This window comes from Phlebotomus papatasi, chromosome 3 (genome assembly GCF_024763615.1).
Source record: "Phlebotomus papatasi isolate M1 chromosome 3, Ppap_2.1, whole genome shotgun sequence".
NCBI classification, from domain to species: Eukaryota; Metazoa; Arthropoda; class Insecta; order Diptera; family Psychodidae; genus Phlebotomus; species Phlebotomus papatasi.
This window is the reverse complement of record NC_077224.1, coordinates 29,400,842-29,415,538: the sequence shown is the minus strand read 5'-3', so window position 1 is coordinate 29,415,538 and position 14,697 is coordinate 29,400,842. Positions and strand designations below refer to the sequence as shown.

Sequence of the window (14,697 nt, the reverse complement as noted above, 5' to 3'; positions counted from 1 at the left end):
TCTGTATCCGCTTTACTCCAAGGAAAGCACATTGAAGGTCTTTTGCACTGTGAGGGAGGAGATTTCCTATCTTAAGTTACCTTGCATGGCTATATGCGATGGTATGGCTTTTGTGTCGGAGAAACAGCGCATTTTTGGCACAAATGCAAAATTAAAGGGTATTAATAGTTAATCGGATAAACAGACAACAACACTGATCGATCAGCAATGTCTTATGGATCATTTTGGATTAACGCTCTTATCCATATACTGCACGATCATTGTCTCGTCTATGTAATCCTTTAATTTCTTTGCTTATGATTGATATGGAGAGGTGATTTAGCCAAAAAAAAGCCTAATGATTTATTTGTCTCATCTAGAGAAATTCACCAGGCAGTCGTTTCAGCAATCGGGCAGTTTTGGGTATGCAAATAATGTGCCTTCGCACGGCGCGAATGATTATCGAGGTAGATAGTGTATACTCGTAAAGAGTGTGGTGGGAAAAGAAATTCCCTGAAAAGCTCAGCAGTAGCATTAAGTGAAAAGCAGTCGTACGCTGAACATCACAGTGAAAACATCTGGCTATTTTCCAACCACCTGATATTGCAGTTTCACTCTCGTGCTCCTCCATCAATTGTCTGCAGAGAAAATTATCCCAATCACTGAATCATCTAATTGTTATTTAAATGCATTATATTCAAAGTGGGTGGTTGGTGGAGTGAAAGTGAGGGAAAATGGTGCTTCTCTTCAATAAGATTTTCCCGTGAAAATCTCTAAAAAAAAAAAAATTTTGGAGAAAAATAGACATTTATTTTTAACTGAAATTCTCTTCTAATTCCCAACTGAGAGACAAGCGCGACAAGAGGATTTTAAAGCAGTGCAAATTTTGCTGATATAGCTCTGTGATAAGAGTGTCTTAGGAAATCAATAAAAAAAAAAATTCGGACGTGCTCGACCTTTGAGTGTTTTCGTGGTAATTTTCTAATCCACTGACTTGCAGTTCGGAGTTCATCCTGACTACACTACGAGACATAATGTTGGAAACAAGAAACGAAATTTACAGGCAAAAATCCACAGATGTGGGTATATCCATCATAGGAGATTCACACACCTTCCAAAGTCAACCATCCCAAGTGTCTTCAAATGTAGATCTTTTCGGAAACTATCGTGGACAGGAAAAAACGAAGATCCTCGGTGTGTACCATTCTTTACATAAAATAAGTGTTTCCCTTGTTTGTTGTCTTCTAGATCAAATTAGTTTTTTTTTAAGGAGGTTTAAATTAAAATAATTTTTTTTACCCATTTAATCACTTCCTTGTGCCAAGTTTTAAATAGATCAGAAAATTAGATTAGAATAAAATAAAGATTAGGAAAGATTATTAAAAATTACAGATCTAAAATTTCAGAATTCCATATCTTTGTGAACGAGACCGAGGTTTCAAATTTTTACCATAAATAGCCTTCATGAATCCCTTAACTCTTTTACATCTTCTGGGATGTTTTAAGAAAAACATTCATTTTAATTAATTGGAATCGTTAAAAATACGATTCTTGTGTATCTAAATATAAGATAGGGTGTCCCATAAATTGCGCAAGATTTAAATTAAATAAAAAACACATTTTTTTTCTCAATTACGTTTTTTTCTAAAGTGGAAAACAAAGTACATAATATAGGGTTTATGTATTAAATATCGCATCCAGTAATTAACCTTCATGGCTTTGCTGGCATATGAATCCTTTCGTCAAATGTTCCATGGCCTTTTTGGGCAAATGTGTCTAAATTTCGATAATTCAGGGTTAAAAGTCCTCTTTTAATGCACACTCTTAGAAAAAATTAGTTCGTACAAGCTCATATGCAGTTATTAGAACTATAAAATATAGTAAATATAGACCCAACTATATATTTAGTTTGGGTAACTAAATGAAATAGTTGACCACAGTTAGTTAAAGTATCCTTTTCATTTAGTTATCACAACTAAATCAAAATAGTAATGGGTACTATAACATATTAGTTCCAATTACTAAATAAATGGGGTTGATACCCATCTTATTGGCTGTAATAACTATATCATATTAGTTGTGGTTACTATATAGCATTCATTGTGATGTATATTTCTTATTAGTTGCTTAAAATTCGAAAGAGCTTCAACGCATTACTAAAATAAAAACCACTCTTTACTATTGGAAAAGTAGTCATAACTTTATGAAAATATAGGCCCATCTATTTACATTGGTTGTGAGAACTAAAAGGAATTAGTGACCAATATTAGTTGGGATAATGATTTCATTTAATTAACACAAGCAAATATAATTGTATGAAAGCATTATGAAATAATTGCCGCAACTTATCCACGTAAATATTGTCTTATATTCTCACTACTAATAAATTTATTATGAGTATAATGTTTTAAGAATATAAGAACTATTTAAAATAGATTTGATAATAATCGCCCGAACAACTAATTTTCATTAGTAATCACGTCTAAACTTTTCTAAGAGTGCACAGAGGTGGATATAGGTCTGTTGACTTAAGCTTGTGACTTCAAATAACTGAATAAAAAAATGTAATGATCTAAAATTACATGATCTAATGGACCAATTCGGATCACCAATAGAGAAAACACAATCATGAAATGTTTTATGCAGGAATTGCATTATTTCTTAGGCTATATGACATGTCACACTATCCTGCTAAATCCACATGTCCACAGTATTAATGAATTCATAATTAATTAACTACTAATGAACAAATCCTTCGATTTAGGCTTCATAAGCTCGGTTATCATGTCGCGGTATCGAGCGTCAGTAACAGTAACACTTGATCAGCTTTATTTTCGGATAATATACTAATATGATATTATTAATCATTTTAAGGGCTTGTTCTTGGATGGCAAGTGTATTTAGCCCCCAAAATTAATTCAGTTCTGTGAATTTTTGAATTAGACTCTTCATTGACGAAGTTAAGTCAACTTTTTGACCAATTCTCGAACCAAATTAATTAATTATTTTTGAAATATTTTTTTAAGACCAAAAAAGGGTTGGTCTGTCATTTAATGATGGATTTTTTAAAAACACTAATCTATAAACTGTCACGTAGTATTTTTATTATTCATTGTGGACCTTTATTTCAGAAATGCCACTTAATTTAAATCTTGCGTTATTTCTGGGACACCCTTTATTTTGAGCTAAGATATTTTTCATCGAATAATTGTGAAATTGGCTATCAAATTCTACGGTCATAAAAGAATTAAGGGCCAAAGTTTTAAAAACCCTATCAAAATTTTGAACCCTGATCTAAAATATTAATTTTCTATAAAGGAAATATTAATATTGATCACTGGACTATTCAATTAGATATTTTTTTTTATTTACGAGGGCAAAATGCAACTTATCCCATGACTCATACTATAAGATTCAGGAGTTTCAAAAATCTTCAAAAAATCAACTTTTAGAAAATTCCTCAAATTTCCTTTCACGTTTTCTTGAGAGATAGAACAATTTAGTATTATTTTGTTAACACATTCTGTCAATGAAGGGGAAACCGGGGCAGAATTAGCCACGGATAAAATTAAACAATGGCATGTTACAGATTGCCTTAGAAGGAATATTGAGGAAACCATTATTTATTCGAAGAAAATACATTTCTTCCTATTCAGCTTGATATACAAACAGTTTTTTATGAATTATACGCAATGGAAAATTTCATTATTTTGGAATTAGTTCCTTCTAGATTAATAGAAGTTATTTTTTTGAGAAGAAACAAATTTTGTCTATTAATGGAGCGAGAAGAGCTGTTCTTAAAACACGTTTTAACGGTCATTGAATTGAAATACTTTATAATAATTAATTATTAATCAATTACAAACTCTATTTATTTAGATAGAATAACTATCCAAGAAAACAAATTGGTAATCAGAATTCAAATCAAGAAATAGTGTAAAGGAATATATTATTAAAATCGGTGCGATGTCTAACTTTCCGTACGTCACTTTGAGCAAAAATGTTGCCTGATATTTCGCGAAGCAAGAAAATGAGAATATAATGTATTTTTACCTCTTTCGGGCTATTTTTCCCAAGTAATTGAAAAACTAAAGTGATTGAAAATGTTAAAAATACATTTTTGGCAGCAATTCGGTTATCAATTGCGCATAAATAAATTACACAATATCACACAGAGAAGTGATTTTAAGAAAGCGGTGTTGAATTTGGGGTTGATTTTGGTGTTGGAGTTGCTTGAACACCAAACGTAGTACCATTCACACCAAATTAACACCAAGTTTTGAATCAATGGTGTTGTATGAAATGCTTTGGATGTGTTGTATTAACTCCACCACAGAAATATCGAAAATGGTGCAATAGTAACACCATCAATTCTCTATAATGGTGCTGTCAGAACGCCAACCGGTGTTCTTCACTATCATTCCTGTGTTCTCTTCCCTCCCCGTTGCATCAGTATCAAATTGGTCAGTGAAGAGTGCGGAATTTATGTTACGCAATTTTCTGCGCTTTATTTCAATTGTTTATTGTGTTAATTAGTGCATTTTCGGAAAGTATTTTATTTACTGATAATTTATATAATATTTCCGTAACAGAAGTGTTTTTTTCTTTTGTGTCAATTTGGGTTTTCCAGTGGAAATTGCGCAGAGATTTCTTGGTGAGTGTGCCCTTTGATCAATCATTTTTATCAGAAAATTTCCCCTCAGTACAGTAAATCTCCAAAATCCCAATTATTTATTCAAAATTGTGTTAATGCATTTTTACTGACATATCTTTTGAAAAATTTCAGTCCAAATTGGGCGAATGACGAATAAGGCAAGAGTCTAAAAAGGGCAGTTCGGAAAACGTCTCAGGAAATATTCAAGTATCATGATCAACGAAATTGAAAATGAACGAGATTTTTACCATGGAAACTTGACTGATCTATCGGACAAATCGCCATGAAATGTTCATTTTCCTCTGGATGAAAATCTAAGGACTTCCTGGGATTTTGTGAAGTGGGATTATGAACCTTATAAGTAAGACATTTTTTTGGCATAGTTGGAGAATCCATACGATTTGCATGGTAGTCAGAAAAAATCTCTGAACTTGAACAGCATTTTTATGTGCGAAACATCAAAGCCTCCCCCTAAATGAAAGAAAATTAATTTTATATTATATTTAATGTTGTAAATTCTGATTTAAAAATTTTTTATAATAAAAAGTTTTAACAAGTATACAAATTTCGTGTTTTATTTATTTTATGTCGATATGGATATGGATTTCGATAAGGGAGCATTTAAAAAAATCGTTATATTAAAAAAAGTGGTGGAAAATTCACACTTTTAATGGTGTAAAAGTAACACCTATATCTTCTTGAGATGGTGTGATACAAAATCCACAATGGTGTTCCAACAACGCTAAATTTGGTGTTAATAATTGGTGTGAAATTGGTGTAATCAGAAACCCAAAACCGGTGTTGGTTGTTATTTTGGTACCAATTGGTGTATTCTGAACACCGAATTGGGGTTAGTTGATTTTGGGGTTGAGGTTGGTGTGTCCGACAACACCAATTGGAGTTGTCATTCCACTAAAATTTCTCTGTGTGATCACTCAATTTGCGTATGATATGTAATGCTATAATTAAGATTGGATTAAGGTATTAGATTAGTATAAAAACATTTATGAATGTTTATCATTTAAATCACTAACTTTTTTATTTAATTATTGCTTTAGCAGAGTTCTAAGAGAAATACAGTAGACTCTCGCTAATTCGGCTCTTTTAAGATCGGGCTACTTTTTAATTCGGGCGGCAGTTAAATTCGAAAAAAGTTTGTTGACATTTTTCAGGTTTAATTATGATTATCAAATGAAGCAAATATGCTCAAATTTTCCATGGTTTGTCTTAGTTTTGATGTGATTTTGCATTATTAAGGGGGTTTCATGAAATTTACAGTATGTAAACTCAAGATGTGTATGCAGATGAATAAGAATTCGTTGCATTTCTAATAATTTGATGCCCGAATTTCTTTGTAATTCGGGTGACATATCGGTCCAAAATGCTCGAATTTGAGAGAGTCTACTGTATCAGTCTTTCAATCTAAAATTATTTATAAATTTGTGGCAAATAAAGTTAAGGCCAAAGTTCTTTATTATACTGAATACTCTCAATCAATTTGGACCAATTTTGCTTAAATCTTAAACACAAAAAAATTATATAAACAATTCAAAGGTTCCGTACATATTATTCTACTTAAGATTTTCAGCCCATATTTCTTCATCAAATATCTCGTTATCCATTATTATTAGATGGCCATCAAAGTCTCTCTAGTAGCAGAGTTCAATGTCAATAGTAACATGTCTCTTATAATATAGGATAACATAATCTAATTCAGAACCTGTTTTAAGTGAGAATTCTTTTTTAATTAAAACTTTTCAAAATGAATAGATTTTAAATTTATCTGGAGCACAAGGAATCAAATAATAAGACTGTAACATGGACAATATAAACAAAAATTTAGTGTTCAAGACAAACATGCACGTTCATACAAATATTTTCAAATTAGGATTTTTTAGTCTTTGAAGGATAATGGGAATAATAATGGGTTTTAATTCATATCAGAATACTTTTGATAAATCGTCAGAATATCCATCATGTCCTTACATCCTTAAAAGGATACAAATAAGTCAACATAAAAGTTGAATAATTTTGGCTTCACCCACAACTTATCTTATTTAATAACTTATCTTTAAAGGATTTAAGGACTACTACACTATTATCAGATATTTTTACTACTAGGAATCTCCTATCATTTCCATTAGAGGCAAATACTTTAACTACCGATTTTAGTTTTAGTTAAATTAAGTCATTCCACGAAATGGCACGAAATAAGAAACAAGCTTCTCTTTTGCGGAAAATATTAAAGAAACTTAGGATGTTTACTAAACTTTTACTATCCTATTTTCTATATATAGGGGAAACTGGGGCACCACCAAACACTAATTTTTATTTCTAAACTATTTGGACTATCTCGACCATTCCCCTTCAGTGGACAAGCATCCCTATAGTGGCTATAAATTCCTATAGATCTTATCCTCTGAAGTTGAATATCCGATTAAAAAATCGCAGTGTTTGGTGGTACCCCGTGTTTGGTGGTGCCCCAGTTTCCCCTACTTAACTCTGTCTGAAATAAATTTGGTACCATTCTAAGTGATAGTTTCTATGATATTAGATATTAAAAATTGTCCAATTCTTATTAAAATTTGGTCACTATGCACAGTGCTAATGATATCCGTTCATTCACTCCTTGATCAGCATTTTTCGTCAGCAAAATAAGGAAAATGCAATTTTGCAATGACGCATTGTAGGTTCACGGAATTCACCTTAGTCATTAAAGTGGGGTAAAAATAATTGTGTATAAGTAGGGTATATTTGTTAAATAGATCAAATTGCGATAGCGATTCCAGAATATCACTTTCAGGAGCACGAGAAATCGCATCTCCCTCTTGGCCTAATACCGCGGCATCCTATTGCCTAAATTAACAGTCAGCGGCCAATTGGCTCGTTCCCCTACTGCCAGGAAACAGTGGCTTCTCTTCAAGAAGTCTTAAGACCTAGGGCAGAATTTTGAGAATTTTTGTGGAGAAAAATTTGGTTGAAGAATTCATCTCTAGAGCCTCTAGACGCATTCATTGCTAGACTGCAAGGTTGGAAATTTATTTCTAACCTTGGTTAACTCTCTCGAGGCACCCCGAAGCTCGGTGGCTCGAAAGAGCTATTACTAGAGGCCGTGAAAATATAGCCGAGACTTAGTTCAAACAGTGGAAGAAATCCCCATAAAGTTCTAACCAGGAGCAAGTGAAGTATTCAGACGGGATTCGGATTATTCTCTTCTTCTAGCTTCGGCTTTTCAGTTGTTTGGAGCCGAAACATAGTGCTGTATTTATAAAGAAAAAAGTCTGTATTTCCACTTAGAGCAGGTTTTGAATTAAACTATTCTAATAAAAGTATTTTAGTTCAATTTAGAATATATAAGCAAGATCACTCGTTATGTAATGTAGAACATTATATTATTTTTCACATTTGTTATATTTTATTGATGGTTTAATTAGGTGTTTTATTGAAATGTGGTTAAATCTAAATTTAATTAGGTAGAAATAAATACTTTAAATTGGTTTTTCAGTAAAAAGTCTACTTATGTAAACGGATGTTTTTCTTACATAACAATAAGGAAATAAAAAGGCATAATTTGAATCTTCACATTCGTTCGACTATTTACCTATATGGGAAAGCGCGTTAGCTTCGGACGACTCAAGTTTCGAGCAACTCATTTTTTCAATACATATTTAATGAATTTGGCCTTGACACATTATAAAACTATATTTTAATAGCTAGTCCAATTCCTCAAATTTCCTTAAAAGAGCCATATGTCATACTTATTGGGAACATACACCGAGAAAAATTTTATGGGTAGTATTAATGTTTTTCTGGGTAAAATCAAATGAAATTATGGGTATTTTGGCCCCAATGGTAGAATACATTTGTTTCTAATGTTTTATTTGATTTGAATACAGACGACTTTTACTTCAAATATTTTTACATTTGATCTGAAAGGCAGTAATCATAGCCACAACAAATATATTTGTATTTATTTTGAATGGCACTGTATTTGAAAAGAAAACATGTCTTTTAAATCAAATACATTTGCACTTTATTTCTAAAGTGGATTTTAAACACTTTCATGGGTAGAATCAAAAATTTCTGGGTAACACTACCATAGTTTCAATAGTAGAAATATTTGTTTTAACTACGAGTTACCATTAATTTAAATACACAATGGGTAAAATTAAAAATTTCCTTGGTATATTTAAATGTTCTTTACCATAGATTCAATGGCAAATATGTTTGCTTTGATATTCGTCCACATTAATTCAAATAATATCCTCGGGTAGATATAACAGTACCAGGGTATATTTAAAAAACTCTTGCTATGATTTCAAAAATAAATTTATTTGACATAAATAATGTGTATTCACAATAAAATTGTATTACATTAATTTCTATGGGGTGTTGCACGACTTTCTAGTAGTTTCGTGAAGTCTTCTTCTCAGCTTTTGGATGTATGCTCTTCTGCTTTCTCCTAATAGTGTTTACCAGTTTCAGAAGAAATAAGATACTTCAAAAGACTGATTGTCTTTTGCCCCGTAAAGATAAACGATGACATAATGAAATCTGAAAGACAGAAAATAAAATTAAATGGAATTAAAAATCTGAATCTATATGGTATCTATTGAAATAGCGGAAATAACTATTGAAAATAGAGTGGTGGAAATAATTATTGTCCTATCCCATAATCTTTAAAAGAACCCAACAATAAGTCTCGAAAAAACTTATACGTATAATATGATGTCCTTTTATGTTAATCATAAAAAATTAATTTTGATTATAGAATCTTGTTTTCTCAAAACTTTAGTAGAATTTCGTTTTTTATTCTGGTGATAATTATAATTCCAGGTAATAATTGTAGGGCTACAGTATTTATTTTTCACCAATGGCGGTTAATAATTTTTAATAATTCAATGTAACTTACTTGATCAGTGGTAGTGCTCCTCGTCTAGTTTTATTACAGCGCTCACTTTTCTAAGTTGTGTTTTGCAGATTTACGGCCTTTACTGTTTGCTCTAAGTTCTGCTGCTATCTTCGAATCATTTTTCCAATTCCATGGAAAAGACAATGATTGTCCTTTGCCTAGTGAACGGATTCAACGGTTACCACGATTGATAAAAGAAAGAATAAAAATAAAAATGAAATTAAAAACTTTTCCAGTATGATATTTTCCAAAGCGATAATTGAAAATACATATTCAACATAAATAAGTTGATATAATTAACATTTTTATAATAAAAAAATTATGCGAGGTCCAATATTTCTTTGTAAAGATCAATGCTAACTTTCACAAATTATGTAATTCTTATTGCATTACAAAAAAAATCAATTTTCTTACCTTGATACTATTTAGGTCTCTCCTAGATGGAATTTTTGAAGAAAAGTAGTTCGATAAAACAGATATGGTGATAATTTTCCAGCTTCTGCTCACGGACGTTTCCAATCAACAATGACTTGCAATCAGGATGATCGATTGAACTTGAACAATATCGAAAATTACAAATCGTTAGTAAAATATTAAATAATAAAAAATTCTTACGACGAATTTTAAATTTAAATAAAATAATAAAAAGTTTGACATTCCATTTTAGCTTAAAAGAAGAAATAAATTTAATTTAATTTACCGAATATGGTTAATACTTTTCTGGCAAACATTTTTTTACTTACTCAATCTAACGATTTCCAACACTTTATCAAATTTCTTTGTCGATCACTTGATGATTTTTGCAACTTTATAAGTTTACTTATCCACTGTAACCATTTTTTAGTTTTTTTTTCATTTTCAAATAGATTGGAAATAATTTGTGTGACAACTTTTCAACTCAGCGGCTTCTTCAAGACTGACTCGTTTTAATGTTTTCCGTACTGATGGAATCAGTCATAGATCTGAATGTAGTTTCCTTTTTTTCAAATACTTATGCTATTGATTCAAAAAATAGTATTAGATTTGATTGGTTTTTCATTCTAAATAAATATAAATTTCATTCAAATTATTAATTGTTATAATCAATGCATATAGAAAGTAATATTATTTATTTTATGCAAATCACGTCATTTGAAGAACACAATACACTGACCCTCGTGCATTTGCGTTCGTGCGTGTACGCCAGCCAAATATTAAATTTTTGGATGATTTAGAGCGAAATTCATTCAATTTTTTTAAAATGAAAATTTAAAAAACCTAATCAATAAGAATGCTTTAATAATTGGTATTTACCTTATTCTTTATAACATAAGTAAGTTTCTTAGGCATGTTTAAGAGAGATTCATGAAGAATTTTTAGCTCAATCCGCTCCCTCTACCAAAATTTCAGCCCGATCCGTGCTATAGAGCCGGAGCTAATTAACTTAGAAAATTGGAAAGTTTTCTTTTTAATTATAGCACCCCTAGCTGTAGTTTTACGAACTTATGAGAAAAAGAGGGTTTTTACGAAAATGTGACATTAGTTGCAAATGACATGTTGTTTCATTTGGCTAAAGTTTAAGTTTAAATAATAAAATGTAATTATTTTTACATATTGTATTCGATTAGAATAAGTAGTTATTCACTTAAAACGTATTGATATTTATGATGAAAGGAATTTAATTTTCACCCTAATTTAAATGAATAATTTTTCAAATTATGACGACTGCAGTAAATGTAAAAACCACTGTTATTTATATTTAACGACAAAAACCATTCGTATCAAATATTTACTCAAAGTTATTTCATTTTTACATTTAAATGAAATGCATATTTTATACAGAAAAGTTTCTCACAATTCAATTTAATACCTGGTCATTTAATGTTTAGATAGAAAAAAAAATCATTTGAAATAAAATTTTGAAACAATTGTTTAAAAAGTCTTTTTCATTTGAAATAAATACAGATAATATTAAGACGTAAACAAAAATGTCAATATTAAATTTTACCCATTAAATAAATGCTTGTTGCATTTGATTTCATAAAACAGTACTTTTAAATCAAAAGTAAAATTTTATTTTTGACAACACAACGTTGCACATTTAATATAAATGTGTAGTTTTTCATTTTCAATGTATAATTGTTATTTTTAACATATATTATCTTTGATTCAAAAGCTGAGGTATTTATTTCAAATATTTAAACATTCACGCTAAAAGAAAAATTATTTATTCTCCGTATGAATGCACAAATATTTGAAATTATTGTGATTACTTTCAAAATCAAAATTATTTCGTTTGTATTGAAAGAAAAGTCAATTGATTCGAATATTTACCCAGAATTTTTAACATTAAATACAAAATATTCAATTTAAATAAATTCCATTTTTCTCGGTGTAGAAATAGAATTGAGTTGTTCGAAGCTTGAATCAATTCAAAAATTCAATTCAATTTATTCTCTCACTCACATGAATCTCACATGAATCATCTGAATATAGCGCACTTTCCCCTATGCTTGCTTCACAAGTCCTTTAACTGTGTTATCACACTTGCACATTAAAATTTTAATATGATTCACATTAATTGTCGTCGCTGGTGAGAGTTCAAATGTGTAATTTGTGTGTTTGAATCATTTTATATTCAAAATTTGATCTATTTTTTTGATAAAAAGGTAGACTTGGCCCGCAAAATTTGATATAAATTGATTTATAGCATTAATGCGAAAAATTAATACGATTTTCTCTTTAATTTTTTTAATGTGAAAAATATTTATGCTTTAGGTAAATTCAAACTTATTTTTGCAGGCCAAGTCCACTTCTTTATCAATAAAAAGAAAAACCCCAAATATTAAGTGACTCAAAGGCACAAATAACATATTTGGACGCTCACAAGCAACAATTAATGTGAATCACATTAAAATTTTAATGTGCAAGTGTGATAACGCTGTAAGAATGATACTAATCTTTCATTTTTTTCTGTAATTTTATTTCTCATAAGAAATAATACACAGAGTTTTATGAAATCTATTTCTTAAGATTTGAATAATTTTTTCATGAATATCTATTCATATCTGAAAAACCTGAAGCCGTAGCTATCGATGTAATCTTGTCATCTTATCTGCACAAAAGGTTTAGTGTAATAAGGAAAATTTAACATAGATTATCTGAATTTGTATCTGTGGATTTAGTCGCGATAAGCAGGAATAATTTCAATGAAGTCGATAGGCTATCAATCCAAATTTTTGTTTATTGTTACCTATAATTGTTTCTTATAGGAATCTCCGAGGAGACCTTCGATAAACTTACCAGATTTGCCGCAGAAGTAGCAGGAACTGCTATTCTTATATTCCTTGGCTGTGGCAGTTGTATCAGTGGACTGGGTCAAGAACCATCTCCCATGTTGATAAATTTGTCCTTTGGCTTTGCCGTCACAATCATCATTACGATATTTGGTCACATTTCTGGAGCTCACCTAAATCCCTCTGTGACGATACTCGCTCTTGTATTTCGGTCCATCAGTCCAGTGGTAAGATGATTTCTTTTAGAATCTTCCAATTACAAAAATGTCTTATTTTTTTTTTTTAATTTCTCAGATGGCAATATTTTACATAATCGCTCAAGTTATTGGAGCAATTGTCGGCTATGGTTTTCTCGTGGCCATTACACCCACTGGTGTCTTTTCCAAAGAAGACGGTCTTTGTACCACCACCATTCACGATAAAATGTCCATCGGTGAGGCTTTTCTCGCAGAATTCCTCCTTACTTCAATACTTATCTTCACTGTTTGCGGTGTATGGGATCCTCGAACGGCTAAACTGCAGGATTCATCATCTATACGCGTGGGCTTTGCCGTTGCAGTTTTATCCATTGTAGGAGGACCTTACACAGGTATCAATAATATTAGAACCCATTTTAATAAAATATTTTCCAGAATGCTAATTGATTTCTGATATTAATAGGTGCTAGTATGAATCCTGCCAGAAGTTTAGCCCCTGCAATCTACACAGGAATCTTCGATGATCAGTGGTTATATTGGGTAGCACCTCCATTATCAGCAGTCTGCATTGCATATCTGTACAAATACGTTTTCTGGCGAGAAGATTCTGAGAGAAAGAACATCTAACAGCAGCAATACACTCATGGAATTATTAAAAATTCCTCAAACTTGTGTTACTAATATTATGTAAAGACAAATGTGACTTGAAAGTAAATAATAAATTTCTTATGCACAATTGTTGCGTCAAACAGGATTAGTGAAAATGTTAAGTGTCTTCATGCCTATCATAAATTGATCAGCAGATAAATCCCAAACAAATTATTCTTACAACGTCGAGACTTTTGATATTACCTCTCTTTTTTTTTTAGCCAATTTTATACAAGTGTACAATTTTCACGTGATCTTCTGTTACATCTTATGTGATCGTGTGATGATTAGCCGTTTCGATCTCAATCAAATAATATTTGTAAAGAAAATGAAAAAAAAATTAATTCTACAAGTGGCATAAATTCAAACAAAACACGTTTAGGCAAGTCAGAAAAAGTGTTTTTTTTCTTCTTCCATTTGTTCATCGTTTCGCCACCTGAACATTAAACAATTTCACCGTAAACTCGAGAAGAACGCTGTTTTTTCCTCTTCGGTGCAAAAATCAACACACATTATGAGAAACGTGCAAAACAGCAAATGCACAGTCAAACCTTATCAGCGGGTAAATTAACACTGGTAATTAAATGGTTATATATTCTGGAGTAGAAAATAATCCAGGGATTCTTGAAGTCATTAAAAATCTCAAAAATCTCCAGTGCTTAGAAAGAGAAAACGCCTTTATTGCAATATTTTCTATAAGATGAATGCTTGTGACTTGACTACCTTGGTCAGCACTCTTGACATTAAGTTCTCGCACACAAGAATATTGGTTTTCAATCACAATTTTAATGAAGTTATGGTAGCAAGTTTATTTGATTATACTTATGTTATAAAATACTGACGACGTAACAATAAATGGCGCGTGCTTGAAAAGTGCGCTGAAAAGATTAAGAGTTCGTGTCAAATTAATCTGCTTTTTAAACTAGATAGGGTAAGTGTGCCAAATTTCGGCATAGTTGCACACAAGCGGCAAAGTCTCAAGTTTGAAATGTAATATTTTTAATATAAATTGATTTTTTTTATTCCTTCTTC

At 30.9% G+C, this 14,697-nt stretch overlaps 2 protein-coding genes across 2 annotated transcripts in view; one reads left to right on the top strand and one right to left on the bottom strand.

Annotated features, from left to right (window-relative positions):
- LOC129805234 (pre-mRNA-splicing factor ATP-dependent RNA helicase PRP16-like) overlaps nucleotides 1-132 on the bottom strand; it is a 1,660-nt gene extending 1,528 nt beyond the window's left edge. The window contains exon 1 of the mRNA XM_055853009.1: nucleotides 81-132. Coding sequence (XP_055708984.1) covers nucleotides 81-132 — 52 coding nt within the window. The remainder of the gene's footprint in view (nucleotides 1-80) is intronic.
- Nucleotides 133-472: 340 nt separating this feature from the next.
- Nucleotides 473-13,753, top strand: LOC129807501 (aquaporin-4-like). The gene is made up of 4 exons (XM_055856798.1): nucleotides 473-1,173; nucleotides 12,797-13,047; nucleotides 13,115-13,409; nucleotides 13,481-13,753. Exons 1-4 carry the CDS (start codon nucleotides 1,014-1,016, stop codon nucleotides 13,642-13,644), a joined length of 870 nt encoding a protein of 289 aa, XP_055712773.1. The 5' UTR covers nucleotides 473-1,013; the 3' UTR covers nucleotides 13,645-13,753.
- The last annotated feature ends 944 nt before the right edge of the window (nucleotides 13,754-14,697 follow it).